This window comes from Phoca vitulina, unplaced genomic scaffold (assembly GCF_004348235.1).
Source record: "Phoca vitulina isolate PV1807 unplaced genomic scaffold, GSC_HSeal_1.0 scaffold100, whole genome shotgun sequence".
Classification (NCBI taxonomy): domain Eukaryota; kingdom Metazoa; phylum Chordata; class Mammalia; order Carnivora; family Phocidae; genus Phoca; species Phoca vitulina.
In genome coordinates, this window is record NW_022589803.1 from 2,018,942 (window position 1) to 2,046,017 (window position 27,076).

The window sequence follows — 27,076 nt, forward strand, 5'->3', positions numbered from 1 at the left end:
CAGGGAGGCGGCCGAGTTAGGGATAAAAACAAAGGCCAAGGGCTGCCTGGGTGGCCCAGTCGGTTGAGCATTCCGCTCTTGGTTTTGGCTTAGGTCATGACCTCAGTCAGGGTCCTGAGATGGAGCTCCACCTCGGGCTCTGCGCTCAGCGCAGTTGACTTGGGATTCTCCTTCCCCCTTCCTCTGCCCTTTCTGCTTGTGATCAATTTTTCTCTAAAATGAAGATGAATAAATCTTTTTTAAAAAACCAAAGAGGGGCGCCTGGGTGGCTCAGTTAAAGCGTTTGCCTTCGGCTCAGTTCATGATCTCGGGGTCCTGGGTTGCCTCAGTTTGGGCTCCCTGCTCAGTAGGGAGCCTGCTTCTCCCTCTCCTTCTGCCCCCCACTCGTGCTCACTCCCTCGCTCTCTCTCAAATAAATAATAAAAGAAAAAATTAAAACAAACCAAAAAAACCCAAAAACAAAGGCCTTGCTGGAAACAGCCTCAGTAAAGGAGTTTGCACTAGGGTGGGGCTGCCTCCCTGGGCCCTCCCACAAGACTGGGTCAAAGTAGCCACTCCACATTTAGAAAAACAAACCAGATTTACTATTCCATTTTCCAAAGGAACATCAAGAATAAAAAGATTTAAGAATAACCAAAGCGTTTTTCCTAATTCCCTCAGCCATGCCTTTTGAAGCCGCCTTTCTAGAGGTAAAGTGGTAACTAAACATAGACAAACATGCTTGGCTTTTTCTGAGAGGAAACATGTTTTTCCCCCTGGAAATGCACTTGGAAAAAGCAGGTATCTGTATCGAGAATTCTGTCAAGGTGCAGCACAAGGGACACGATGCTTCAATACAGAAACTTTAATAGGTAAACATATCTTGTAATGTTACAGTGGGGGCAATGCGATACAAAGGGATGGTTGCCAGATGCACTCCCATTCAGTATTCTTCCCCTTCTTCGGCCTCTGCTTCCACAGAATCCACACCCACCTCTTCATAATCTTTCTCCAGAGCTGCCAGGTCCTCCCGGGCCTCAGAGAACTCCCCTTCCTCCATGCCTTCCCCCACGTACCAGTGCACAAAGGCCCGCTTTGCGTACATGAGGTCAAACTTATGGTCCAGGCGGGCCCAGGCCTCGGCAATGGCAGTAGTGTTGCTCAGCATGCACACAGCCCGCTGCACCTTGGCCAGGTCACCCCCGGGGACGACGGTGGGGGGCTGGTAGTTGATGCCCACCTGCGAGAGAAAGGGAACATGTGAAGATTATAATGTGACCTCAGAAATGGTAGTGTTTTTTTTTTTTAGATTTTATTTATTTATTTGACAGCACTAGCGGGGGAGCGGCAGGCAGCAGGAGAAGCAGACTCCCCGCTGAGCAGGGAGCCCGATGCGGGGCTCAATCCCAGGACCCTGGGACCACGACCTGAGCCAAAGGCAGATGCTTAACCAACTGAGCCACCCAGGCACCCCAGTAGCTTGTTTTTAAGTCACTTTAAACCCATCAATTTTATGCCCTCAGAGATGATCTGTGTCAAGGTATCCGACACAGACAAAAGTGGGGGCTGACAGGGCCAGACAGGTTCAACAACAACTGTGCAGTTACAGGTTAAGCTACAGCCATTCCAAATGGGACCAGATGACACACATTTCTTCTGCTTCTCATCATTTTCAATCTGGAATGACTGGAACATACAACTCTCCAAACACCTCAGGAAATCATCAGGACGTACAAATGCAGGGTCCAAACTTTGTCAAGTGCAGAAAACCAAGGGTGAACAACCACTTTTAACTAAAAAGAGGGCACAGAGTTCTCAAACTCAGGCGTGGTGAGGCACTTAGCTGCATAATCACAATAGGTCAAGAGCCTGACATTCTGTTATTTGGCTTCCAGTTTTTCTTGGCAGACGTTTCATTGTGACACTAAACATAGTTGAAGGAGCCACCTATTATCAATGTGATTTTATGTATGAGGCAGCATTCCCAGTGTGGTTTGGAGAAACAGGAGTGAACTCTTCAGCCCCTATAGTAAACACTGTGTGACCAATTTAAAATTCTGCTTACAGACATGTAAGTTTTGCCTAAACTGCAGTGAATAGAAATGTCTTAAGTTATGTAAAGTCGAAAAAACACTATTTCTAATACAAAACAACACCACAGACCTAACGAACTTACGTAAGCAATAGAGAAATGTGGAGAGACCAGGCCTACAGTCAGACTGTCTCTGTGCTCTCCATCACTTGCTGCCCATGGGGCCTTTAAGATACAAAGAGCTGTCTCAGCTCAGTCTTTAAACTGTAAGATGTTAGTAATACTACCCCGGGGAACTTTATAGGGTGTTTCTAAGAAATAAGGGTACACGAAGTAGTTGATAGGCCCTTAGCAAATTAATTACTTAACTTTTTTCCTTTCAGCCTAGCTGCCAAGAAACAGGGGTATTCTCCACGAAGGGCATTCTGTGCTTGGTCTGCTGCTGCTGACAGGTAAAACCACACCACATTACCCAGTCCTACCTTAAATCCAGTCGGGCACCAATCCACAAACTGGATGGTGCGCTTGGTCTTGATGGTGGCGATGGCCGCGTTGACATCTTTCGGGACCACGTCCCCCCTGTACAACATGCAGCAGGCCATGTACTTGCCGTGCCGAGGGTCACACTTGACCATCTGGTTGGCCGGCTCGAAGCAGGCATTGGTGATCTCGGCCACGGACAGCTGCTCGTGGTAGGCCTTCTCGGCAGAGATGACCGGGGCGTACGTGGCCAGGGGAAAGTGGATGCGGGGGTACGGGACCAGGTTGGTCTGGAATTCCGTCAAATCCACGTTCAGGGCCCCATCGAATCGCAGGGAGGCCGTGATGGAGGACACAATCTGCCCGATCAGACGATTGAGGTTGGTGTATGTGGGCCGCTCGATATCCAGGTTGCGCCGACATATGTCGTAGATGGCTTCGTTGTCCACCATGAAGGCACAGTCGGAATGCTCCAGGGTCGTGTGGGTGGTCAGGATGGAGTTGTAGGGCTCCACCACGGCCGTGGACACCTGGGGGGCTGGGTAAATGGCAAATTCCAGCTTGGACTTCTTGCCGTAGTCCACCGACAGCCGCTCCATGAGCAGAGACGCGAAGCCAGAGCCGGTGCCGCCCCCGAAACTGTGGAAGATGAGGAAGCCCTGCAGCCCCGTGCACAGATCCGCCTGAGAGAAAGCACAGACCGTGAGTCAGTGCCTGCAGAAGCCACACCGCCGACCTCCAGCGAGCCACGGTCACTCCTCTTTTCCTCTGCAGGACGCTACGCGTTCGAATCGGCCGCAGCGCACACACGTGACACTCAGAAGCAAAGCAAGGCAGACGTGAAGATGGGTGGACGACGGATGCACTGAAGCCACCCGTGAAGGAAGACGTGGACTCAAGATTCTGGCCTGGGGTTTGGCCAAAATGACCTCCCGGTCCCCATCCCCGCCACCCTCCCGTCCAGGGCAGCGTCCACAGGAAGCCCTCTCGGCGCCCCCTTACCAGTTTCCGGATCCGGTCCAGGACCAGGTCGACGATCTCCTTGCCGATGGTATAATGGCCTCTGGCATAATTATTGGCTGCGTCCTCCTTCCCGGTGATCAGCTGCTCTGGGTGGAAGAGCTGCCTGTAGGTCCCCGTGCGCACTTCATCTACAAAGAGGACGCATGGGCCGCGGGTCTTTAAGGCCTGTTGTTAACTCACCGACGGGGAGGGATTTGGGGACCCTTCGGGGATCTACCACGCACGGGCTGTGCCTTGGGGGTCGGCAGCATCGGTGTCTCACAGGAAACGTCTCTGTGTGACATGCAGACCACAACTGCGGTCTGTGGCTCTAGCAGGGCAAGTCCACTGGAGGTACAAAGTCCAATCTGACTGGTTCCCAAAGAAGGGAAAAAGCTCACACCTGCACACACGCGATTATTTCTTCCCATCTGTAGCTACACACAAGGAGTGTGACTAAAAAGCCCTGACATACTAGACAGTCACCAGGTCAGCATGACTTCTGCCAGGCAGTCCCGTCAGGGCACCCTAGGTGGCCTGCGGCTCACACGCTTCAGGCTGACGTTCTGTCTTCTCCCGGGTGGCCCCTGAAAGGTGCCCTCTCTTGGCAGCTCTCCCTGGCCACCCCCTCAGGCTTCTCAGCTGGAGGATCCCAAGGAATGTTCTCTATTTACCTTCCGTGTCTAAGACTCAGGTCACGACTCTCGTGCACCAACATCACCACGTGGGCAGCGTTAAGGAGGGACCCGAGACCCGGCACCGGGTCCACACAACCACCTGCCTGGGTCTGAGGCGGCCACGAGTGAATCTATTACCAGCCCCTCTTTTCTGCACATTAGGTTCTCCTAAATGAGGAGCCTCGGTGCCAAAGACACTTGAAGCACTAACCCTGTAGTTTCTCACCTAACACAGCCACAGGCATATACTTGCACGTCCCATCCTTTCTGTGGAAGGAGTCAAAGGAGCACAGGGAGGCCCTCCCACTGTCCCAGGAAAGCCGCCCAAGTGCCCCAGGACCTACCGACCACGGTGGGTTCCAGGTCCACAAACACCGCTCTGGGCACATGCTTGCCAGCCCCAGTCTCGCTGAAGAACGTGTTGAACGAGTCATCCCCACCGCCGATGGTTTTGTCACTTGGCATCTGACCATCAGGCTGAATTCCATGTTCAAGGCAGTACAGTTCCCAGCAGGCATTGCCGATCTGGACACCTGCCTGCCCCACGTGGATAGAGATGCACTCGCGCTGGGAACCAGAACATAAACGTTGAGACCTCCTTGTTTTCAAGGCAATCAACACTATATAGCATGCAAAACATAACATATATATGTATGTTTCAGTGTCTAAAGCTTTTACAAGTCTTTCCCAGAAGGCTTATGTGACTCTTTTGTCACTGTGAAAACTGAGGTGCTCTAAACCACCCTAGCTACTAAGTGCCAGACTTAGCCCCTGTACAAAAGCATTTGCTACTATATATGTACTGTCAATAGTAAACTCCGCATTATGGCTAGTCATAGTTATTCTCTAAAGAATACTAGCTTTTGATGGTGTCCTGTCCAAAAACAGGGTAACAGGTAATATAGACTCAGGGAAGGAAAAGTGTACTAGGACACAGGTCACCACGGCTCAGGTGTCACTGTATGTGTGTCTTCTATCTACCCATCTACCTCTACCGTCTATTTTTCTCCATCTAGGTTTGTGTTCACAGAGGCTGACCCATGTGGACTGCATTAAAAGGGCTTCCTCACCCCTGGCTTCTGGTTGCTTTAGCCAATGGCAGGCATCAGCAGGAGACTGGGAGGTTGGAGGACAGTGTGGTCAGCGTGCTCACTCCTTGGCTACCCCCTGCCATACTGCCATGGGTTCCTTGAGTGTAAACACAAAGCCACAAACTTTCAGCAGTCAGTGCTCTTCATAAAACTACCTTCTCAACTTCTAGTAACTACTCCCTCACTTCACCTTCAAAGCTAGGAGTTAAAGGCTACCAGACATCACAAATGCTACAACACCGCACTGTCCTTTGGTGGTTTCCTTAGACCCGACCCTGCCCATAGCTTTATACATAGTACCTTTTTAAAAATTTCCCTCAAAGTACATATTTTGCATCATACCTTTCCTGCCCAGTCATCAATCATTTGTTCTATTTTAGACACATTATCCTTACAAATACATAGAGGAAATCAAATGAAATTCAAGGTGTCCCATCTACCCTAAATCCTAATGTGTATAATACACCAAGAACTTGAAGTCCTGTTTTCTATTACACAAGCATCAAGTCTCAAATCAGGGGCACAGAGATTCACACTATGCTGCAATCCCCCAAGAATCTACCCCAGAAAGAGGCATTCAGTTCCAGAAAGAACTTCTCCAATGACAAGGAACTCACTCCTTCAGAGAATGATGTCAACACTCTGGGAAGTCTTGGAATCCACCCAATCACACCATTTGCAAATCCATATTGTTCAGTTTTCCTTACTTAAATCCAAGCAGCCTGTACTTCACAAAATGCCTGATTTGGTTTTCTACTCACTCAGTCCCACTATGATCTCTGTAAGCTCTGTATCCTGAGCAAATCCCTCAATTTCTTCTTTTACAAAATTGGGACTGACGTGGGATGCCTGTGAGGTTCAGTCAGTTAAGTGGCTGCCTTCGGCTCAGGTCATGATCCCAGGGTGCTGGGATTGAGTTCCACATCAAGCAGGGAGCCTGCTTCTCTCTCTCTCCCTCTGCTGCTCCCCCTGCTTGTGCTCACACTCTCTCTGACAAATAAATAAATAAAATCTTTAAAAAAAATGGGGACTGACGTGCTAGGTGATCTGCAAGGCCACTTTCATCTGATTATCTAACCAATGAAACAAATCAAAAGCAGTCAGGAAAATCATTCCTAGCTTTCAACAGAAAGCCATTATAAATTCATGGCCAACCTCACCTGGGTCATTAAAATCTTGCATTTCTGGGTAGGAGGATGGGTTAGCCTGGTGAAGGGTATTAAAGAGGGCATGTTCTGCATGGAGCACTGGGTGTTGTGCACAAACAATGAATCATGGAACACTACATCAAAAACTAATGATGTAATGTATGGTGATTAACATAACAATAAAAATTTTAAAAAATCTTACATTTCTTTAGTCAGGTTTATCTCCTCTCTGAAAAATTATCTGAAACTTCCTCTGTTCTTTTCAAGCTCCAGCCCAACTGCTCTCTTCATATTTGTGGCAGATAACCTTGTTCCCTAGTTACCAAGAAGTTTCAACTTCCAACCAGCAAATGTGCAGACTTTCTGCTCTCCTCATTCTTTTACAATAAAGCTATGCTTCCTGTCAATGATCTAATGTTTCTATTGATCCCCTACCCAGCAACAGTCCTCAAAGTTATCTGGAGTTCCCAAGCCACTAGAGATCCATACACCTGTTCAGGATACATGGAAATTAAAGCAATTTCATAGTCAGGACTGCTGAGGTGACCAGTCCTTCTCACCATGTTCACAATTGCATTGATGGTGAATAATTAGAGATGGGTAAAACTGCTGGTGCTTGAGCACAAATCAAGGTAGTGGCACCAAACTGTACCAGTGTTCATTAGATTCTTCACATTTATGCACTCACAGTAAAAAGACAAAAGGAAAAAAACGTCAATTTCATTTAAGAATGTTCATAATGAAGCAAAAGTGATTATTGATTTTATAAAATCTCCAACCTCGGGGCACCTGGGTGGCTCAGTCAGTTAAGCGTATGACTTTTTTTTTTTTTTCAAGATTTTATTTATTCATTTGAGACACAGAGATACACAGAGAGAGAGAGCATGAGCAGGGAGAGAGGCAGAGGGAGAGGGAGAGGGAGAAGCAGGCTCCCCGCTGAGCCAGGAGCCCGATGCGGGGCTCTATCCCAGGACCCTGGGATCATGACCTGAGCCGAAGGCAGACGCTTAACCATCTGAGCCACCCAGGTGCCCCCGTATGGCTTTTTTTTAAGCAGTTTTTAAATTTTTTTAAATTTGTTTTAAAAGATTTTATTTATTTGTCAGAGAGAGAAAGAGCACAAAAACAGGGGGAGTGGCAGGCAGAGCTGGCAGAGGAAGAAGTAGGCTCCCCGCTGAGCAAGGAGCCCAATGCGGGACTCAATCCCCGGACCCTGGGATCATGACCTGCGCCAAAGGCAGCCGCTTAACCGAATGAGCCACCCAGTTGTCCCAAGTGTCTCTCTCTCTTTTTTAAAGATTTTATTTATTTGACAGAGACACAGCGAGAGAGAGGGAACACGAGCGGGGGAGTGGGAGAGGGAGAAGCAGGCTTCCCGAGGAGCAGGGAGCCTGATGCAGGGCTCGATCCCAGGACCCCAGGATCATGGCCTGAGCCGAAGGCCGACTCTTAATGACTGAGCCACCCAGGTGCCGCCCAAGCATCTGACTCTTGATTCCAACTCAGGTCATGATCTCAGGGTCCTGGGATCAAGTCCTGCGTTCATCGGGGAGTCTGTCTGAGGATTCTCTCTCCCTCTCCCGCCCCAACCCGCTCACACGTTCTCTAAAATTAAATAAATATATCTTAAAAAAAATAAAATCTCCATCCTCAAGAACTGTGACAAAATGGAAAATATTCATAAAGTACTTGTGTACCTGCTAAAATACAGCTGTCTTGAGAAACGGCACTTGTGTGTTTTGAGTTGCCAACTGAACTAGCTGCTTTTGTCATGGCATGTTATTTTCCTACAAAGAGTTGACAAACTATGGCTATTCTGACTTGGATATTTGTTATTTATATAACATGTGTTGCCTTAAAGTGAACAAATATTTTTAAAGTTTCTCGTTTTAAATTTCTAACATGACAAATGCCTATAGATGTAACCCACATAAACAGAAGCTTCTTGGAGTCCTGGATAATTTGTAATACTGTAGGGATGTCCTGGGACCCGAAAGTTTGAGAACCACCCTCGCCTTCAGGAACCCAACACTAGGGCTGGTCTTCTCAGAGACTGAGTCGAGGCCACCCAACAACCCAGTTGCCAGCCTGGATCGTTAAAGGCACAATTTCTGAGGAGCCGCCTGCACCTGCCAACCCCCCACCCCCTTCACCCCAGAGACTCCCATGATGCAGGTCGCCACACACCCAGAGGACAAGCGAGAGGACGACCATCTGCTCGTCCCCGCAGCCCCGGGCCTCCCGTGCCCACCCCGGCCCCCTCTTCCAGCTGATGCCTGCCCCCCACGGAACCCTGGTCCCGGCGTCCGTCCCAGTCTTGCCCCATCCTGTCGCCTCACGTGGCGGGCTTCGCCCACCCTCCCGCCTGGGCGTCCACGGAGCAAGAGTGGCCGGGGTCCTGCCAATGCGGGCCAGGCCCCGGGGCCTTACCATGGTGAGCTCAGCTGCTGCCCAACGCCGCTACTTGACCTCAACTGCCGCCACAGACGCCACGCGCCCAACTGCCGCCGCTGCACTGCGCACACTGCCAGCGATTGGCCCGCTGCTGCCCAGGCACCTATTGGTCCTCAGTGCCTCGGGGCGGACCAAGGCCTGGAATCCCGCTTCCGATTGGCCATTGCTTGACTCTCGGAGTATGGCGCTTTCTGATTGGATGGGGCTTTGGCGGGAAGGCGGCCGCCTAGCCAAAGGCGGAGCGTTTTGGGCCATCCTCGGCCTTTAGAAAGCTGTAGCGGTCGCGGTTTTCCCTGCACGGGGCACAGGACATTTTCATGCATGTAAGTCCCCAGTGTGCGAATGGCTTCAAGTCAAGATTGTGTCACCTTCTCGCTTGGAGCCTCAAGCCCACTCATCTGCCTGTTCCTGATTTAGGTCTTTGCAAACATGACCACCTCTCAGAGGTCTGCCAATCTTCTACCTGTAACCCATCCAAAGGAGAGTTGCTCCACCCCATGTCCAGCAAGCCAGTAAAAGACTGGCACCGAGCTTTTGCCGCGAAGGTAGAATATTTATTGGTGTGGTGCCACACAGGAGAATGGGAAACGAATGCTCAAAGTCCCGAACTTCCTGATGCCTTATAAGTGAGGACTTTTAAGGGCAAAATTTGGGTCAGGGGTCTCCTGACGCTGTTGATCGGAGGCCCATGAAATCATGTGCACAGATGCTACTTTGTTACTTGAGGTGGCTTCCTCTGGTCCATGGAATTGTGCTCTATCTTGGGAGACTTGGAATCTGAAAAACATATTTCTTAGGTTAGAGATTTCATTAGGTACATCTGGTGATTGTGTGTTTGGAATAGTGCTGATCAGCTGCTTTTAAGTGCCTGTTTGTTCCGTGGGTAAACTAGTGGGGTCATGATCCTTTGAATAAGTACGCATTCCTATCTCTTGGGCCTACTCCATTCCCTAGCAGGTCGAGCTGTGCTTGCGGAAGGTATGACCTCTAGTGTTCATTCTTTCATCTGAACTAACAAGATGGATGCCAGCTTTATGCCTAAAGTCTGCACCCCCTTTCTTGTCCACCCCTTTTCTGGTGCAGAAAGGCCTTTGCCATCCAGCACCTGAGAACCAGGCAGGATTTGATTACTTCTTTAATGTGAACTGGGTTTCTGGAGATAAGGGAGTGGAAGGGTATACCCCAGCCTCCCCCCACCCCCCAAGAGCTGGGTCGGAGCTCAGTGTCCATTTTGGGGGACTTTGGAACAATTACCCGATTCTTCCATTCTGTAAAGATTGACTCAACTTTCTTTAGGATCCAATGTGTATTTATTTCTGAGAAAAGCAGGGTAAGAGGAATTCTGGCATACCCCCAGTTTATCACCCCAAAGCAACACCCTTTCTGGTGATTCCCTAGAGTGTGTTGGAGCAGACTCTTACCTTCTTCTTAGAGAAGAATGGAGAACTCAAGCCCTGCAATGGGACACACCAGATAGAGGCGCTGGAATTTTTCTGTAGGCCTTGGGAACATATGAATAGTATGATTAGGTCTGCCCTTAGGCAGCTTTGGCAGCAGGGAGGAGGGAGATGGAAGTTAGGTCAGGGGAGAGCCAGGAAAACCAGGAGAAACCTTCCCTGCTTCTTCTCTCCAGGAGAGTGAATCCTTCTATCTTAGCTAACCTACCATAACAAAACACCACAGACTGGGTAGCTTAAGCACAGTTTATTTTTTTCACAGTTCTGAAGGCTAGAAGTGCAAGGTCAAGTTCTGGATGGGTCGGTTTCAAGCGAGGGCTCTCTTCCTGACTTGCAGAAGGCCTCCTTCTTGCTGTGTCTGCCTATAGGGGTAGGAGGAGAGAGCAAGTTCTCTGGTGTCTCTTCATATAAGGACACTCATCCTATCAGATCAGGGCCCCACTCTTATGATCTCATTTAACCTCAATTACCTCCTGTCTCCAAATACAGTCACATTGGTGGTTAGGGCTTCAACATAGGAGTTGGGGGGGCACCCAATTCAGTCTGTAGCACCCTCCTTTCTCAGGGCTCAAAACATACCACACACATAATTTAATTGAAGCCTGCATCACATTTTATTTTTATTTTTCAAAGAGATTTATTATTTTAGAGAGAGAGAGAGAACACAAGCAGGGGGAGGGAGACAAGCAGACTTCCCACTGAGCAGGAGTCTGACGTGGGGCTTGATCCCAGGACCCTGAGATCATGACCTGAGCCAAAATCAAGAGTCAGATGTTCAACTGACTGAGCCACCCGGGCACCTCTCACATTTTAAAGTACTATTTATTTTTCTGGTTATGAAAGTAACACATATTCAGAGTAGAAAGTGTGGAAAATGAAGAATAATAGGAAAAAAATTAAAATCATTCCCAAACTCACAACTTAGAGCTAAACATTATTAATATGTCAGGGTTTTTTTAGTCCTTTCTCCTGCATACATATACTTATACATGTTTTTTTACACAATTTGGATCCAACAATATGATTTGTTTTGGTAACAGCTTTCTTGAGATATAATTCACATACTATACAATTCACCATTTAAAAACATTTTTTTTTTTAATTTTTAAGTAATCTCTACACCCGATGTGGCGCTTGAACTCACAACCCAGAAATCAAGAGTCACATGTTCTACCGACTGAGCCAGCCAGTCACCCCACAATTCACCCATTTAAAGTGGTATACAATCCACTGGCTTGTAGTTTATTCACAGAGTTGTGCAACAATCACCATAATCAATTTTAGAACATTTTTGTCACCTCCCAAAGAAAACCATGCTCTTTTGCTGTCAACTCCCAGTCCCTCCCATCTCCTCAGCCCTAGGCAACTTCTTTATTTATTTTTTTATTCTTTTTATTTTTTTAAGTAATCTCTACACCCAAGATGGGGCTCAAACCTACAACCTCGAGATCAAGAGTCACATACTCTACGGACTGAGCCAGCCATGCGCCCCTGCCCTAGGCAACTTCTAATCTACTTTCTGTCTCTATAGATTTGCCTATTCTGGACATTTCATATACACAGAATCATACAATATGTGGTCTTTTGGGAATGCTTCTTTCACTTAGCATAATGTTTTCAAGGTTCCTTCATGTTGTAGCATGATACATTCCTCCTGATACATGGGACATTCCTGTAGTAGCATGATACCTTATTCCTTTTTCTTTTTTTTAATTTCTTTTTTTTTCTTTTTAAAGATTTTATTTATTTGAGAGAGAGAGAATGAGAGACAGAGCATGAGAGTGGGGAGGGTCAGAGGGAGAAGCAGACTCCCCGCTGAGCAGGGAGCCAAATGCGGGACTCGATCCAGGGACTCCAGGATCATGACCTGAGCCGAAGGCAGTCGCTTAACCAACTGAGCCACCCAGGCGCTCCCTTATTCCTTTTTCTTGTAAACAGCTTTATTGAGCTATAATTCACATACTATACAGTTCACCTATTTAAAGTGTACAATTCAGGGGCACCTGGGTGGCTCAGTCAGTTGAGCGTTTGACTCTTGTTTTTAGTTCAGGTCATGATCTCAAGGTCGTGAGATCAAGCCCCATGCCCGGCTCCGTGCTCAGCAGAGAGTCTGCTTGAGATTCTCTCTCCCTCTTCCTGTGTCCCTCCCCACCTCTAAAATAAATAAACAAATCTTTAAAAAAAAACAGTGCACAATAACTACTTTTGGTATAATCAGAGTTGTACAACCATTACCACAATCAATTTTAGAACACTTTCATCACCCCAAATTTCATGCCTTTTTATGGACAAATTGTAGGGGTGTTCCATTGTATGGGTATACCATATTTTATTTATCCATTTATCAGTTGGTGGACATTTGTACTTTGTGGATATTATGAATAAAGCTGTGAACATCTGTGTGCAAGTTTTTGTGTGAACATATGTTTTCATTTCTCTATGACTGGAATTGCTGGGTCTATGATAAAGTACATGTTTAATCTTTTGAGGAACTACTAACCAAATCATGTGATTTTTTTATCTGATTTTCTCACTTAACATTAATCATGTGCATTTTCATAAATTATTAAATGTTCTTTGAACACTTGGCTTTTAATGTTTGCAGACTTCCAAATCTTAGTTAACCCCTGTTAGTGGGCATTTAGATTATTTCCAATTTTCATATTATAAACAGCATTTCAGTGAACATCTTTTTTTTTTATTAAGATTTTATTTATTTATTTGAGAGAGAGAATGAGATAGAGAGCATGAGAGGGTCAGAGGGAGAAGCAGACTCCCTGCTGAGCAGGGAGCCCAATGCGGGACTCGATCCCGGGACTCCAGGATCATGACCTGAGCCGAAGGCAGTCGCTTAACCAACTGAGCCACCCAGGCGCCCCTCAGTGAACATCTTTGGGCATTAATCTTTTTATGCAGCTCTGGTTATTTCTGCAGAGCAGATTAATTAGACCACTGAATCAAAGAGCACAGGCAGTTTTAAGGCTTTTGGTGCATAATGATAAATTGCCTCCCAGAAAAGTTGTGTCAGTTTGCATTCTGGCAAGTTGAGTTCGTACTTTCATTGTCTCCTGAGGTCACCAAAGCTGGGACTTTGGACATCTCTGACTCCATACCCAGCTCAATATGTAGCACATAGTACAAGTTACACAAGTTAGTGTGAGCGAAGGAAGACCCAGTCTCTGCATTAACAGAAGCCATGGGATGGAGAGGAGGGTACAGGTGTCTGAGACTCCATTAGGACAGGCTCCATAGGACTTACCACCCGGTTGACATGGGGACTCACTGCAGACTCAAGTGGTAATAAGGCATCGTGAGGCCAAGAACCCTCGACGTTGAAGTGGCCAATGTGAGATGAGGAAGCCACCCACCGCAGTCACTTAGGGACAGACGCTGGTAGGGATGGGGTGAAGACTGGCAGTAACTCTTTTTTGTACTCTACTCTGTGGGCAGCAGTCTTTACATGGAGTGCTGGAAGAAGTACCTTCACTGAGCAGGCGAGGTCATCAAACTCTCTGTCCACTTGGATCTCCTGAGGAGAAACCCGTTACAAGGCAGTACGTTATCACTGTCAGAACGTCAGTTTTTCACTTACACAAGGTTTTGAAGAAACACCTTAGGGCCGCTTCTCTCCTATGGATGACAATGTCATTACTCCCCAAACCATTAAAATAGAGAAGAGAAGTGGCTCCAGGGGAGCTCCTTGGGGCCTGCACTATTTCTTGATCTGGGGGCTGGTTGCGTAGGTGTGTTCTGTCCGTGGAAATTCACAGCCCTAACCCACGTGCACTTTTCAGCATAGACGTTATTCCTCAATAACGGGAGTCAGGGGAAGAATACTAGCACTAATGGGGTCTTTCTCTACACAGGCCTTTCCTGTGGGGTGTGCTAGCTCATCCCCTCTTCTCAATGAGCCTGGCTGGAAGATTTTAGCCCCGTTTCACCTGAAGACAAGGCTGAAACCTGGGAAGGGTTTTACATGAACTGTCAGGATTCAAAGGCATTTCTCTTAGGGGCGCCTGGGTGGCTCAGTCGGTTAAGCGTTTGCTTTCAGCTCAGGTCATGATCCCAGAGTCCTGGATCAAACCCTGAGTTGGGCTCCCTGCTCAGCGGAGAGCCTGCTTCTCCCTCTCCCTCTGTCTGCTGCTCCGCCTGCTTGTACTTGCTCTCTCTCTCTCTGTCAAATAAATAAACAAAATCTTAAAAAAAAAAAAAGAAAAAGAAGTATTTCCCTTAAAGCTGAGGAGAAAATCTAGGCTGGGGAGATTAGACTAATAACAGTAAGGAACAGGAAATTAGTACATTGCATCTAGACTAGTGTTATTCTTCAATTCAGAAGATGCCATGTTGATGACTCAGGATTTGGTCCCAGGCCTGTCTGATTCTCACCTCTGTTTCCACTACATTAAAAGCTCCTGATAATAACCATAGGTTATATTGAATAAGCACATAGTTTTGCAGAAGAGTTTCATATATCATTCCTTTATTTTTTAAAAAATACTTATTTAAGTAATTTCTGCACCCAGTGTGGGACTCAAACCCACAACTCTGAGATCAAGAGTCACATGCTCTTCCCACTGAGCCAGCCAGGTGGCCCCCCCTCCTTTTTTAATGATAAAAGCTAATGCTAACAGGAATTCTCAGAGCAGGAAGAACATGGTCAAGGCAAGTTAATCTCTGGTTTTGGAGCTGTAGAAGCTGGGCAGGCAGAAGGAAGCAATAAGCCTGAAGGATTGGAACTGTAAAAACACGTCTCTGGAAGGGTTTTGACTTAAATCTGGGTTGACATTGACCAGGGTTAGAATAAGCAGTGATTTGTGACTAGACTTCCTTTCAATAACTCATATTTGGGGATTCTCTCCTTAATGTTTAATTTTTGCTTTTAATTTTCTTTTTTTAAATTTTTAAAATTATTTATTTATTTATTTGACAGAGAGAGAGAAAGCGAGAGAGGGAACACAAGCAGGGGGAGTGAGAGAGGGAGAAGCAGGCTTCCTGCTGAGCAGGGAGCCCGATGCGGGGCTCGATCCCAGGACCCTGGGATTATGACCTGAGCTGAAGGCAGACGCTTAACGACTGAGCCACCCAGGCGCCCCTGCTTTTAATTTTCTATATCAAAAAGGCACAATTGAATGAAAAGGAGTCTTAATCTCCCTCAAGGCCACATGAGTGAATCTTCCAGCACCATGATCCACCTGCAGACAGAACAGGCCAGGGGGTGGGGCAGGGCCACCTTGCAAGTACTGAACCTGCAAATCCAAACATCAGTGAACAGCGAGCTTTGTGTCCTCTGAGCCACCTAGTCTCTCTCAGCCAATGAAGAACCCAGGCAGGGGTTGGAGGTGAGACCATGGCGGGACCCCCCAATCAGGAGTGGGAATAGAGCCAGAGTGGCACTGTGACCTTACAGTCCGGCCTGGGGTGGGACTCAGATTCAGCCACACTAAGTATCTGGGCAGGGCACTCTATTTCTCTGATCCCCACTTTCTTCCTCTAAATGATAACTCATGGGGCTGTGGGGAGGATCACAGATGAGATTTATGAAAAGCTCTTACAGAGAAATCTAGGAGTTCTAGGGCAGACATTGGATTATCCCGGACAGATTTTAGAACTCCAAAGCAGCCTTCGCCTCGCATGGGATTCCTGGACATCTGAGAAACACACACACAATTGAGAAAAACCGAGCCCAGGGAGGCTCGTGGAGCATCTCCAAAGGGAGGGAGGGATTCTTCATATCTGCTGAGTGGCTCAGGACAGCCCCACTGTCTCAGCTCAGAAGTTGTCTCCACTGACAGAATGCCCTTGGTGAGCCTGTGGGGCCAGGGAAGAGAGGAAGAGAATAAACACTGACTGAGCACCCCACCACCACCATGCCCAACTCTGTGCTGGGTGCCAAAGATACAGACACACAGGGCACATCCCTGTCTTTAAAGAGCCCACCCATCGTGGGGAAGACAGGGAAAGGAAACATGATGAAAATGCAGTGCAATGACAGTGTGCATCAGCTCTCCTTGGGAGGTAAAGGTTAGGCAGGGGATAAAACACCAGCCCTGAGCTTTACAGGTGAGGTGCGCAGAGCTGGGTATTTCAGCAAGAAGGGCAGGAGGAGCAAAACAGAGGAGAGAGAATGCACCATGTGCAAAAAATTCAGAGCAGCTTGGGGTGAGAGAATGAGCTTCACAGGTGGAAGGCAGAAGGGTTATGGCAGAGCCCGGAGCCCAATGTATAGTGAATGACGTAATACTAAGCTTGGATTTATCCAGAGGGGAGTCACTGACAGGTTTAAAGCAAGGAGGGACAGGAGCATGTTTCTGGTTTAGAAAGATCACCTGGTAGGTAGGAAGGAAGGGCCAGAGATGGGAAATTAGCAGGTCCACAGAACTTGAGGGGAAGTGAAAAGGAGGAGCAGGAAGCGGGAGCACTCTGCAGGAAGTAAGATGAAGGATGGAAGGCATGGGAAAGAGAGGGAGGGGTGACTCCATGAGGAGGCCCCTCTACCCCCCGCCCACGGGGACAGCCCTTAGAGAGAGATGATGTTTTCAGGTTGTGCTTTGTGCCCATGGGACATCCAGGGGACCATCCAGCAGGTGGCTGGAAATGGGGATCCAGAGCTTAAGAGAGGTCTGGGTTGCAGCGAGGGGCGGGGGTGGAGGAGTGGGTGGGAGAGGAGCGAGCCTCAGGCTGGGGATGGGAGGGCTACACGAGGCTCCTCTGCCAGTTGAAGGAGCTGAGAGCCAGGCAGGGCTGGATGCCCCCTGGACCTGGCAGTGCTGTCCTCTGAGCACTTGCTGTTGGCCCAGTGGCCCTCACGGGCCTGCTCCACCCCCGGTTGCACACTCCCTTCTCTGTCCTCTGCTCTCAGCCCTGCCTAGCCACTCCTAGCCCACTGGCAACCCTGAAGGAAGGGAACCCTGGTGTGCACCCGAGGCCTCGGGTAGGTCTGAGCATGGCCAACAGTACACCTGTGCTGACCGGGTGGGCTGAGAAAGAGGAAGGACAGCTGGGAGGTGGGGTGACACTGCTGGGAGGGAAGGAAGGGTAAGGGAGGAGTCTGAAGTGTATGGGTCGGGCCAGAGATGGGTGAGTGAATGGCAAGGGAAAGAAGTGGTCACAAGAGGAAGCCAGGAGACCCCTGCCCTTATCTGGGCTCCAGAACCTGTGTACCCCACTGCCACTGGAGTGGAGACATGTGGCAGGGGAGGGATCTGTGTGGATACGTGCAGGGGGGTCTCTCCCAACAGGCTAGCACTCACAACAAGAATCCTCAGCGTCTGGTTGACCCCGAGGCCCAGGCCCAGGCTCAAGGCTCCCACTGCAGAGATGCGGTTGTTGCTGCAACAGAAAGACAGGAGCATTTCGCTACCTTCCGAGCAGCTGTGCAGGTGCATCCACCTGGTTGAGCTTCATGTTCCAGCCTCCACTGATGCTCCAGGGACCCTAGGCAGGTCAGTATGTAAAGGCTGGATAGTGACCCTGGGGGGTCCCGGTGTTCAGGGAGAACACTCAGCAAACATACCTAGAGCACCCCTACCCCCAGTGGAGGCCAGCTGCTGTTCCCAGGCCCTCCGAGCTCTGCAGGTCCTCCCACATGTTCCGCGCCAGCAGCACCCCATTCCTATCACCATGACAGCATCTGTTCTGGAAACCACCCAGCTCCATCCTCACGTCCTCTCCTCCTGCTTCTCTAGACGGACCTAAACTCTGGCCCCAGCACCTCTCTTGGCCACTTTATCTCGGAGCCAGTCCCATTTCCCTCTGACCTCTCAGACCCCAGCTCTGGCCTTGAATTCCAGCACATCTCGTAGCCTCTTCTGGCCTTAGTTCCTTCCACGGGAAGGACAGAATTGCAGCAGGCAGACCCTGATCACTCCAGCAGGCCCCCAGGGGAAGTGCTCAGCCACAGCAGTCCAAGACCTGTTGGGCTTCTGCCTCTTTCTTTCCCTGTGGTTTGTGGCCTCTGCTCTGGTTACTTGCTGAGGGCTGGGATGCTGCCTGAGCTTGGAACAGCAAATCACACACGGCAAGCACCCAGCAGTCATATGCTGAGCAGAGCATGAGCACTCACCCCACACCAGGCTCTGCTGAAGATGTTTTTTGTTTGTTTGTTTTGTTTTGTTTTGTTTTGTTTTGTTTGGAAGTAGGCTCTACGTCCAGCAAGGAGCCCAATGTGGGGCTTGAACTCACCACCCTGAGATCGAGACCTGAGCCGAGCTGAGATCAAGAATCAGACACTTAACCGACTGAGCCACCTAGGCATCCTTCTACTGAAGATGTTTTACATATGTGTTTTCAATTCCCAGCCCCCGTCTATGCAGCAGGAATTATGAGATTCAAGGTATAATGCTGAAGTTGAGTGAGGAGGACACTCTTGGATTGTGGCTCAAGCCCCATCATTGGTGAGTGTGGTAGGTTTGGGAGTTAAGGTGGTAAACAGCAGGAGGATCGTGGAGTCCCTGATCCCTCAGGTGACTTTGGACGTGGAGGCTGTGACCCACCCTATGCCCCTCACCTCATGTTGAGTTCCTCCAACACGTTGTTGGTCTTAAGTGCCTCACCCACCGCGGCTGCTCCAGGATCTCCAAAGCCATTGTATGAGATGTCCAGGACTCTGAGGAAGATGTTTGCCTGGAATGCAAAAGAGTGAAGCCAGGAGACCTCCCGTGAAGGTGGCCAGGGACCACAGCCTCAGAGCCCAGGAGGCTCGAGGTGCAAAAAACACAGACTGAGAGCAGAAGGTCAGAGGTTCCAGGTAAGAATTTTGTGGCTTGGGGCACCTGGGTGGCTCAGTCGTTAAGCGTCTGCCTTCGGCTCAGGTCGTGATCCTGGGGTCCTGGGATCGAGCCCCACATCGGGCTCCCTGCTCAGTGGGAAGCCTGCTTCTCCCTCTCCCATTCCCCCTGCTTGTATTCCCTCTCTCGCTGTGTGTGTGTCTCTCTCTCTCTGCCAAATCAATCAATCAATCAATCTTTAAAAAAAAGAAAAGAATCTTGTGGCTTGAATGATGGCAACCAGGAGAACTGAATGAGTGGAAGCATAGCACCAAGGGTGGGTGTGGTTGTGGATGACCCTCAGAGACTGATGCAGTGATCTGGCTCACACCCACTTGGGGACCCAAAGGCAGGTACTCTGAGGCACAGAGCAGGACTCCAAAGGGTTGTTGGGAGACTATGATGGGGAGAAGGGCAGGAGCTTGTGGCTGCACTGGGAAGAAAAAGGCTGACCTACGACTTGTGGAGCAGGATCCCTAGGTCAGCCTCGGGGGAGTGGGCCAAGCAAGGCAGCTGCTGACGTTTCCTGAGGAGAACCCCACAAAGGTAGCCGGCACCAGGGGCATCCTGGCAGGGGCTAGGAGCCACCCATTCCCGAGGCCTACGAACCACAATATCCAAGGAAGCAAGTGGGATGTTTGAGAGTATGTGCTGGGACCCAAGGGTGCAGGGTGTCACCTCAGGGAAAAAAATCTGCATACGCCCATTTAGTGAGCATGTTTCACCAAACCACATGATGTCCCCCACCAGCCATATGCCTATAATATCTATAATATCTGGAGAAGTTATGCAACATTCAACTGTAGACCCTTCAGGAAGTGTCTCGAGAGTGAGCATGGTGTTTTAGTCATGAAATGGGGCTGGGGAAATTAAAGTCACCAAACAAAATATTTTTTAAGCTCTTCTTAAAAGATCCAAGGCTCATTTCTGAAGAGCTGTAAAGTCAGGGAGCTGGCACCTGGGAGACCTGTCCCCACAGGTCAAGCTGGATGGGTAGACAGGCTGCAGGGCTGTTCATACCTCCAGTCCCCTGGCAAAGGCTACAGCTCCTGGTCCTCGAAGGTGATTCCAGCTTATATTAAGCTCGGTGAGTCCTGTATTTTCTGCCAGGGCTGGTCCAAGGATCTCCCCTTCAGAAACACCAAGACAAGCCTTATTTATTCTGTTCATTCCTTCAAAAAATGATACTATGACCACAGTGTGCCAGGGTCTCTGCTGGGCGCCAGGATCACCAAGTTGAACCCAATATGGGTCTGCCCTGTCCTCAAGGGATTCACATTTAATGGGGGAGATACAGTTGATCTGTGAACAACATGGGGGTTAGGGGCACCAAACCCTGGTGCAGTCGAAAATCTGCTTGTAACTTTGACTCCCCCAAACTTCAACGACTGATAGCCTACTGTTGACCAGAAAGAAGACCTTATCAAGAACATAAAGTGTTGATTAACACATTTTGTAAGTTATATATATTAGATACTGTATTTTTTATTTCTAATTTAATTTAATTTTTAAATTTAAATTCAATTAGATACTGTATTCTTACAATAAAGTAAGCTAAAGAAAATATTATTGAGAAAATCATGGGGCACCTGGGTGGCTCAGTGGGTTGAGTGTCCGACCCTTGATTTCGGCTCAGGTCATGATCTTGGGGTCGTGAGATCAAGCTCCACCACTGTGGAGCCTGCTTGAGATTCTCTCTCTCCCTCTCCCTCTGCCCCTCCCCCTCTGTGTGCTCCCAATTTCTCTCTCTCTCTCAAATAAATAAATCTTAAAAAGAGAAAATCATAAGAGAAAATATACATATAACGACTGTACTGTATTTATTTTAAAAATTACATATAAGTGGACCCATGCAGTTCAAATCCATGTCCAACTGTAAACACAAATTAATGGGATATGAGCTATTATAGATTACAAGCAGGGATGTGTTGGAACAGGGTAGGGACAAACCCTGCCTTAGGAGGGGTGCCAGGAAAGTGAGGACAGAGAGATAACCTTGAAGACTGAAGGTCTCACCACCTGTATATGCACGCACAGCGGAGAACACACACAGGAAGGAGCAAATGTGCGGAGGCATGAGGGAGCATGGAGCACTTGTGGAAATGCCCACAGGCCTGGTGAGTGGGGGAAAGCCACTGAAATGAGGTAGGAGTGATGGGCACTGGAGAGATGCTGAGAGGGCTTCAATGCTGGGCCAAGGCTTTGGGGCACCAACCAGTTAGTGGTGAGTAGGCAGGGAGGGCTTTAAGAAATGGCAAAGCTGGGCTCCTTAGCGACAGGTGTAGGGTATGGACTGAGGTGAGCAGGGGCATAGATGAGAACCCAGGGGACCAGTTGGAAGGCTTGTGCCATAGTTTATAGGCAAGAGGTGACGAGGCTGGTGCAGCTGTGTGGAGAGAAGGCACCTGTGGCAGAGAAAGGAAGGAGGGAGCAGTGCAGGGTAAGAAACCTGGAGAGATCTTTAGCATGCAAAAATGGACAGAAGCCCTACCCACCCATCATGTTCTCCACTCTGTCAGCATTCAGCCAGTCTGATCTACTCCCAGTGCTCAAAAGCACCAGCACCAACATGACTCTGGGCTGTCCCCCTGGGTAGAACTGTTGACCCCCTTCTTCACCTGGCTAACAGCTCCTCATCCTTCTAACCTGGGTTCACAGCATCAGAAAGTCTTGCCTGCCCAGCTGGGCTGTGCTGCCTCCGGCCCCATGTCCACTGTACTTCCATCCTTCCAGGCCCTGGTCTAATGACCTCTCTTTGCCTGGTCAGTCTCTCCCACCAGCCCAGGAGTACCTCAAGAATCTGAATTTGATCCCTCTCCATGGTGTCAACTCCTCATGTGGTTTAGTAAGGGTAGTTTGAAGAAAGGCACAGAGGAAAAACAGATGCTCTAACTGAGCAGAACTAGCTTGCTTGGGAGCACCTGGCTGGCTCAGTCAGGGGAGCATGCCACTCTTGATCTTGGGGTTGTGAGTTCAAGCCCCACCTTGGATGCAGAGATTACTTAAAAATAAATTCTTTAGGGAAAAAAAAAGAAGGAAAGAGAGAGAGAAGGAAGGAAGGAAGGAAGGAAGGAAGGAAGGAAGGAAGAAAGGAAGAAAGAAAAAGAAAGAAAGAAAGAAAGAAAGAAAAAGAAAGAAAGAAAGAAAGAAAGAAAGAAAGGAAAGAAAGAAGAGAAAGAAAAGAAAGAAGAGAAAGAAAAGAAAGAAAGAAAGAAAAGAAAGAACGAACGAACTAGCCTGCTTGGCCAGAACCCACTGCAGCAGGATGCTTTTAGCACCTTGGAGAGCTCCCTGCAAGGCAGCTGGGACTCCCTGTGCTGCCTTCCCTCTGGATTCCAAACCCTGCACTGGGTCTGACACCCAAAGATTCTCAGGTACAGGTATGCACTTTCCCCCTTCCTCAGACACTTCTAGGGCTGGGAGGAGAGGGTGGTGGTCCCCACTTTGTAGGGAAGCCCCTTCTTTGCTGAACAACTTGAGGGTGAGAAGGTTTCTCTACGTACATGAATTGGCCTATTGAAATTCCAATGCTTGGACTTTACGACCTCTGTGGCCAACTATGAGGTAGGTGCTACCTTCACCTTGGGTCAGATGGGGAGAATGAAACCCAAGCTCTTCACCCTTCAAGGGAGTCAGGCCCACCCACAGATTCCCACTTGAGGAAACAAAATGATCCTGCTGAGTTTGTCCTTTTCTGAGCTGAAGACCTCCCTACCACATATTTGCGCAGCTTTCACAGGGCCTTAGCTTCCTGCCCTCTCCATCCTGGCTGCCTCTCTAGTGTTTGCCTTTTCACCGTGAAGGCCCAGGGGGACATCTATACTCAGTTTGTTGGAAGTCTGAAATGATTTTATTTATTTATTAGAGAGAGAGACAGAGAGAATGAGCAGAGCGAGGAGCAGAGGGAGAGGGAGAAGCAGACTCCCCACTGAGCAGGGAGCCTGACAAGGGGCTCTATCCCAGGACCCTGGGATCGTGACTGAGCCGAAGTCGGGTGCTTAACTGACTGAGCCACCCAGGCGCCCCTGAACTTCTCTTTTAATTTCACAGTCTTCTCATAATAATTTTCTTAGAAGGTAAACAGGTTCTCTGGCAGTTAAATTCTAAGGCTGATCCTCAAAGACCAAGGTTGGTACCACCCCCACTCTAAGCTGCTTGAGACAGGACAGCGATTCCCAAACTTCCTTGATCAGACAAATCTCCTAGGGCACCCATTAAAATGTAGATGCATGGGCCTCGCTCCACCAAGATTCTGGTTCAGCAGGTCCAGGGCCCAGGAATCTGTGTTCCTAACCCAGGGTCCCAGGTGATTCCTGTAATTGATTGGAGTGGTTGAGGTCAGACAGGTAGAAGTGCATGCTCCTAGCAAAGCAGATAGCCTGTGCAAAGGTCCTGGGACAAGAAAGTGGTGAGATCAAGGAATCCCATCAATGTCTTCCACAGTGCTTGCAATAAAATCTTCATGCCTTTTGCCAAGATTTGTAGGCCTGCAGCCCTCCGCTGCCTCTTCAGCTCACAGCATAGCCCCTCTCTCCTGGCTCACTAGCCCAGCCACACTGGTGTCTATCAGTCTGGGAAATAAGCCTGCATGTTCACTGTTCCTCTGCTTGAAATGCTCTCTCCCTGGTCTTGCTATGGCTGATTCCTTCCCACCCTGCACATTTCAGCTTAAATGTCATCTCACAGAGCCCTCCCCAGCCACCCATCTAAGGCAAGGGTCCCCATTCATCTCTAGAATCATGCCCTGTTTGTTTATTTTGTTGCACCAATAATTATGGAGAATTATCTTGTTAAAAGGTGTTCCTTGAGGCCAGGGACTCTGTTTTGTTCACAACCAGGTCACTAGTGGCTAAATGAGCACCCAGCACATGCAGTAACAGGCAATGGCAATCTGTGGAAGAAATTAAGAGTTCTGTGTGGAGGGAGTGGGAGAGGGGCAGGCCGAAGTGGGACATGGGAAACAGGAGCCAGAGTACGAATGTTCAGAGCGGTGCTGCCATCCTCCACCCACCCCTGCCCCAGGAAGATGGGCTTGAGTGCCCCATGGTGACCCTGGCCGGATGTTACCTGCGTGGTCAGTCAGCTGGTTATAGCTCAGGTCCAGGGATTTCAGTCCCGTGTGGGCCAGCAGGAGTTCAGCAAGGTACTGGGCTGCATGCTCCTCCAGGCCGTTCCCTGCCAGTTGTACCTTCTGCATGGTTGGGTTCACCGTGAGGGCAGCACAGATCGCCTGCGCTCCCACCACTCCCATCTGGTTCTCTGACAGGTCCACATCTAGGGGTTGGCAGCACTCCTCCATCAGTGGGATCCAAAGCCAGGCACCACCCTCTTCCACCTTCCTCTATCCCCCAAACCTCCAGACCTGAGGCAGTGGAGGAGGCAATACAGCTGGACTATCCCGGGGTTGCACGGTGACTCTGCCTCTCATCAGCTGCATCCATCCCCTCAGGCCCCAGGCAGCTTCTCTGATGCCCACACCCTCTCCATGCATCCACAAGCTTCTTTGTCTAGGGGCTCAAACCGCCTACTTCATGGTGCTGTATAGGATACCTGTGATGGCGAGGCAGCCACCCCGTGGATGATTCATGCCTGGCAGCAATATAGCACACCCACAGAAGTCTTCACCGATGAATTTCTGGGAACTAGCAATGACAGCCCAGGTGGCCGTGCACAGAGCACGTACATGAGCCAGGCACCTTGGTGAGCCCTTCATATGCGGTTTCATTTCATACTTAGCACAGCCCCAAGGGCTAAGTGCTACTGTTGGGACCATTTCACAGATTGAAAACTAAGGCACAGCAAGGTGGAGCAGCTTGCCTGGGGCCCCCTCGCTCATCAGTGGTAGAGGTGGCATTTGCATCCAGCCCCACTTCATATCCACCCAGCCTTCCGCTGTCTCACATCGCCCATCCCCTGCCTCTCTGTTGGAGGACTCTCTCATCCAGCATTTAGGCAATAGGAGGCCACTATATGCACGGGGTTGCTGGCCAGAAGAGAAGGGGAGTGGGGGGCGGGCCAGGTTAGGAGAGGAGTAGTATCCAGCATTGGGGGCACCACAGAGAGTCTACCTCCACCCGCACCACCCCACCCTGTGATGAGGCCCCTGCCCCAGCAACGCCAACAGGCCCCGGGTGAGAAGGCCCAGCTGTGGGGGAGCCCACACCCCCCAGGAAAGGGAGGACTCAAATCTGCCCACCTGCTCCACGCTCAGCACCTACCACAGATAGTGCTGCTTTTGCTCAGGGCACCTGCCAGGGCCTCCACGCCGGCCCCACAGAGCCCATTGTCTCGAAGGTCCAGCCGCTTGACATAGGGATTGGAGGTCAATGCTGAAGCCAGAGCCCGGGCACCCTGGGACAAAAAGGGACCTGAGGGACCTGGTCCTTCCCAGAGGTGAAGGCCCCAGACACAGCTGGCCAGTACCCTGGCTCATTTCCAGGATTCAGCCCACCCAGTGCCCTCCAACTAGAAGGCCCTCCCCTTCCCACATGCCCAGGGGACACCTTCTTATCTTTCTAGGCTCCACCCAGATCTTACCTCCTGGAACCTTCCCTGACCGCCCCCTCCCCAGCAGGTTAGGGGCCCCCTGCAGACCCTCCAACCCTTACACTGGATTCTGTCATAGCCCTGATCTCACCTGTCACCCAGAAGTGGGGATGGGACATGTCTGACACAGAGCAAGGCCAGGGAGTATATGGTATGGGCTCAGGAAGGGGCCACTCCCATGGCTGCTGCCTCCCAGGTCCTGTCACTCCAAGCCTGGCCCCAGGGTCTCTCCAGGGTTACCTGGGGCCCCAGGCCATGGTGCCTCAGGTTCAGCTCTGGGGTGCTCCCTTGGCGCAGAAAGCAGGAGGCAGGCACAGCACTATGGGCCTGGCAAGACCTCAGGTAGAGGGTGTCCTTGACCAGTCCTCCAGGCTCACGGATACCTGATAGGAGAAAGGGAGATGATGAATGTGGATCCCTCTCCAGACACAGTCGCCTACTCCCCTGCCCTGTGTCACCATGCAGCCTATGTTCCCCTCTAGAGGCATCTCTTCCTGTGCTAGGAGGGACACTGAAAGTCAGAGAAAGCAAATCCTTTCCCTAAAGTCACACAGCTAGTAGTAGTTAATCCTGGCATAGAACCTTTCCTGTCTGACGCCAAAGGGCATGCTGTGTCTTTTCCACTGGATTGCAGAACACATGTTTTGTGACTATTTTATGGGGGAAGAAATTGAAACAATTCTAAGTTCTATACATTTATTAGCTTAGTTGTTCCTGTGGGTTGGGAAAACCCAGCCCTGATCCTATTTCGGGGTGGGACACCCCTTCTTACATTGTTTGGCGGGGTTTAACATCGCTCACTTTGGAGGCGTTTTCTAAGGTGCAACTCCTGATGCCCCCAGGAGCATTGTGGGGAGGGCACGGGGTTGGCTGGAGGGGCCGCCCGCTGTCCCGAAGGTGTCCCACGGAGGGGTGCGCTCCCTGCTGGACAGGGTTCCCTTGCCCGCTTGGCCCCAGCCTGCCCCCTCCAGCCCTGCGGGAGAAGGGCCCTAGGTGAGGAGACAGCACCTTCCATCTCCCGGTCGGAGTCTGAATCAACGTCCGAACACTCCTCGGCCTCCGGGGCCCCTGCAAGACGCCCAGCGGCCGCTGCCACCTCTTCCTCCTGCACTTCCTTCTCCCCGGACCTCTTGCAGGGAGCCCTCATGGTTACGCCCATTTCTCAGTCGCTGGCACTGAGGCGGCAACAGGGCGGCCAGCACCTAGAGCGTTGCCCGGGGATATGGGCGGACCCTCCGGCTGCGTTGACCAATCGAATGTGGCGCACAGCGAACAGGCGCCCGCTGCAACCAATAGAAACGCGCCTCCCCGCAGCCGTCGCCCGGGCAACCCGGTGTTGTTGGTTGCTGCAGAAACCGCCGCTGGCGTGGGCCGACCTTTCGTCTACTCAGTCTGGGCAGATGAGAGCGTGCGCCAGGGTTCCAGCATCGCCCCCACACCTTCCA

At 50.0% G+C, this 27,076-nt stretch overlaps 2 protein-coding genes across 7 annotated transcripts; both read right to left on the bottom strand.

The window, feature by feature from the left end:
* Positions 1-478: 478 nt before the first annotated feature.
* Positions 479-4,868, bottom strand: LOC116627684 (tubulin alpha-3 chain). Its single transcript, XM_032397558.1, has 4 exons — positions 4,515-4,868; positions 3,494-3,642; positions 2,494-3,174; positions 479-1,219 (listed from the first exon to the last, which is right to left on the bottom strand). The coding sequence occupies exons 1-4, from the start codon at positions 4,813-4,815 to the stop codon at positions 923-925; spliced, it is 1,428 nt and encodes a 475-aa protein (XP_032253449.1). The 5' UTR covers positions 4,816-4,868; the 3' UTR covers positions 479-922.
* Positions 4,869-10,444: 5,576 nt separating this feature from the next.
* Positions 10,445-26,838, bottom strand: LRRC74B (leucine rich repeat containing 74B). 6 transcript variants are annotated; one of them, XM_032397560.1, is made up of 11 exons: positions 26,640-26,838; positions 25,872-26,014; positions 25,304-25,436; positions 24,153-24,359; positions 20,106-20,215; positions 18,827-18,942; positions 17,571-17,649; positions 15,873-15,968; positions 13,802-13,849; positions 13,580-13,710; positions 10,445-10,682 (listed from the first exon to the last, which is right to left on the bottom strand). In XM_032397560.1, the coding sequence occupies exons 1-10, from the start codon at positions 26,788-26,790 to the stop codon at positions 13,600-13,602; spliced, it is 1,194 nt and encodes a 397-aa protein (XP_032253451.1). In that variant the 5' UTR covers positions 26,791-26,838; the 3' UTR covers positions 10,445-10,682; positions 13,580-13,599. The 6 variants fall into 6 exon arrangements, with proteins under 6 accessions (XP_032253451.1, XP_032253450.1, XP_032253454.1 ...); XM_032397559.1 differs by lacking the exon at positions 10,445-10,682 and having other exon boundaries at positions 13,175-13,710; XM_032397563.1 differs by lacking the exons at positions 10,445-10,682; positions 24,153-24,359 and having other exon boundaries at positions 13,175-13,710.
* Between the last annotated feature and the right edge of the window lie 238 nt (positions 26,839-27,076).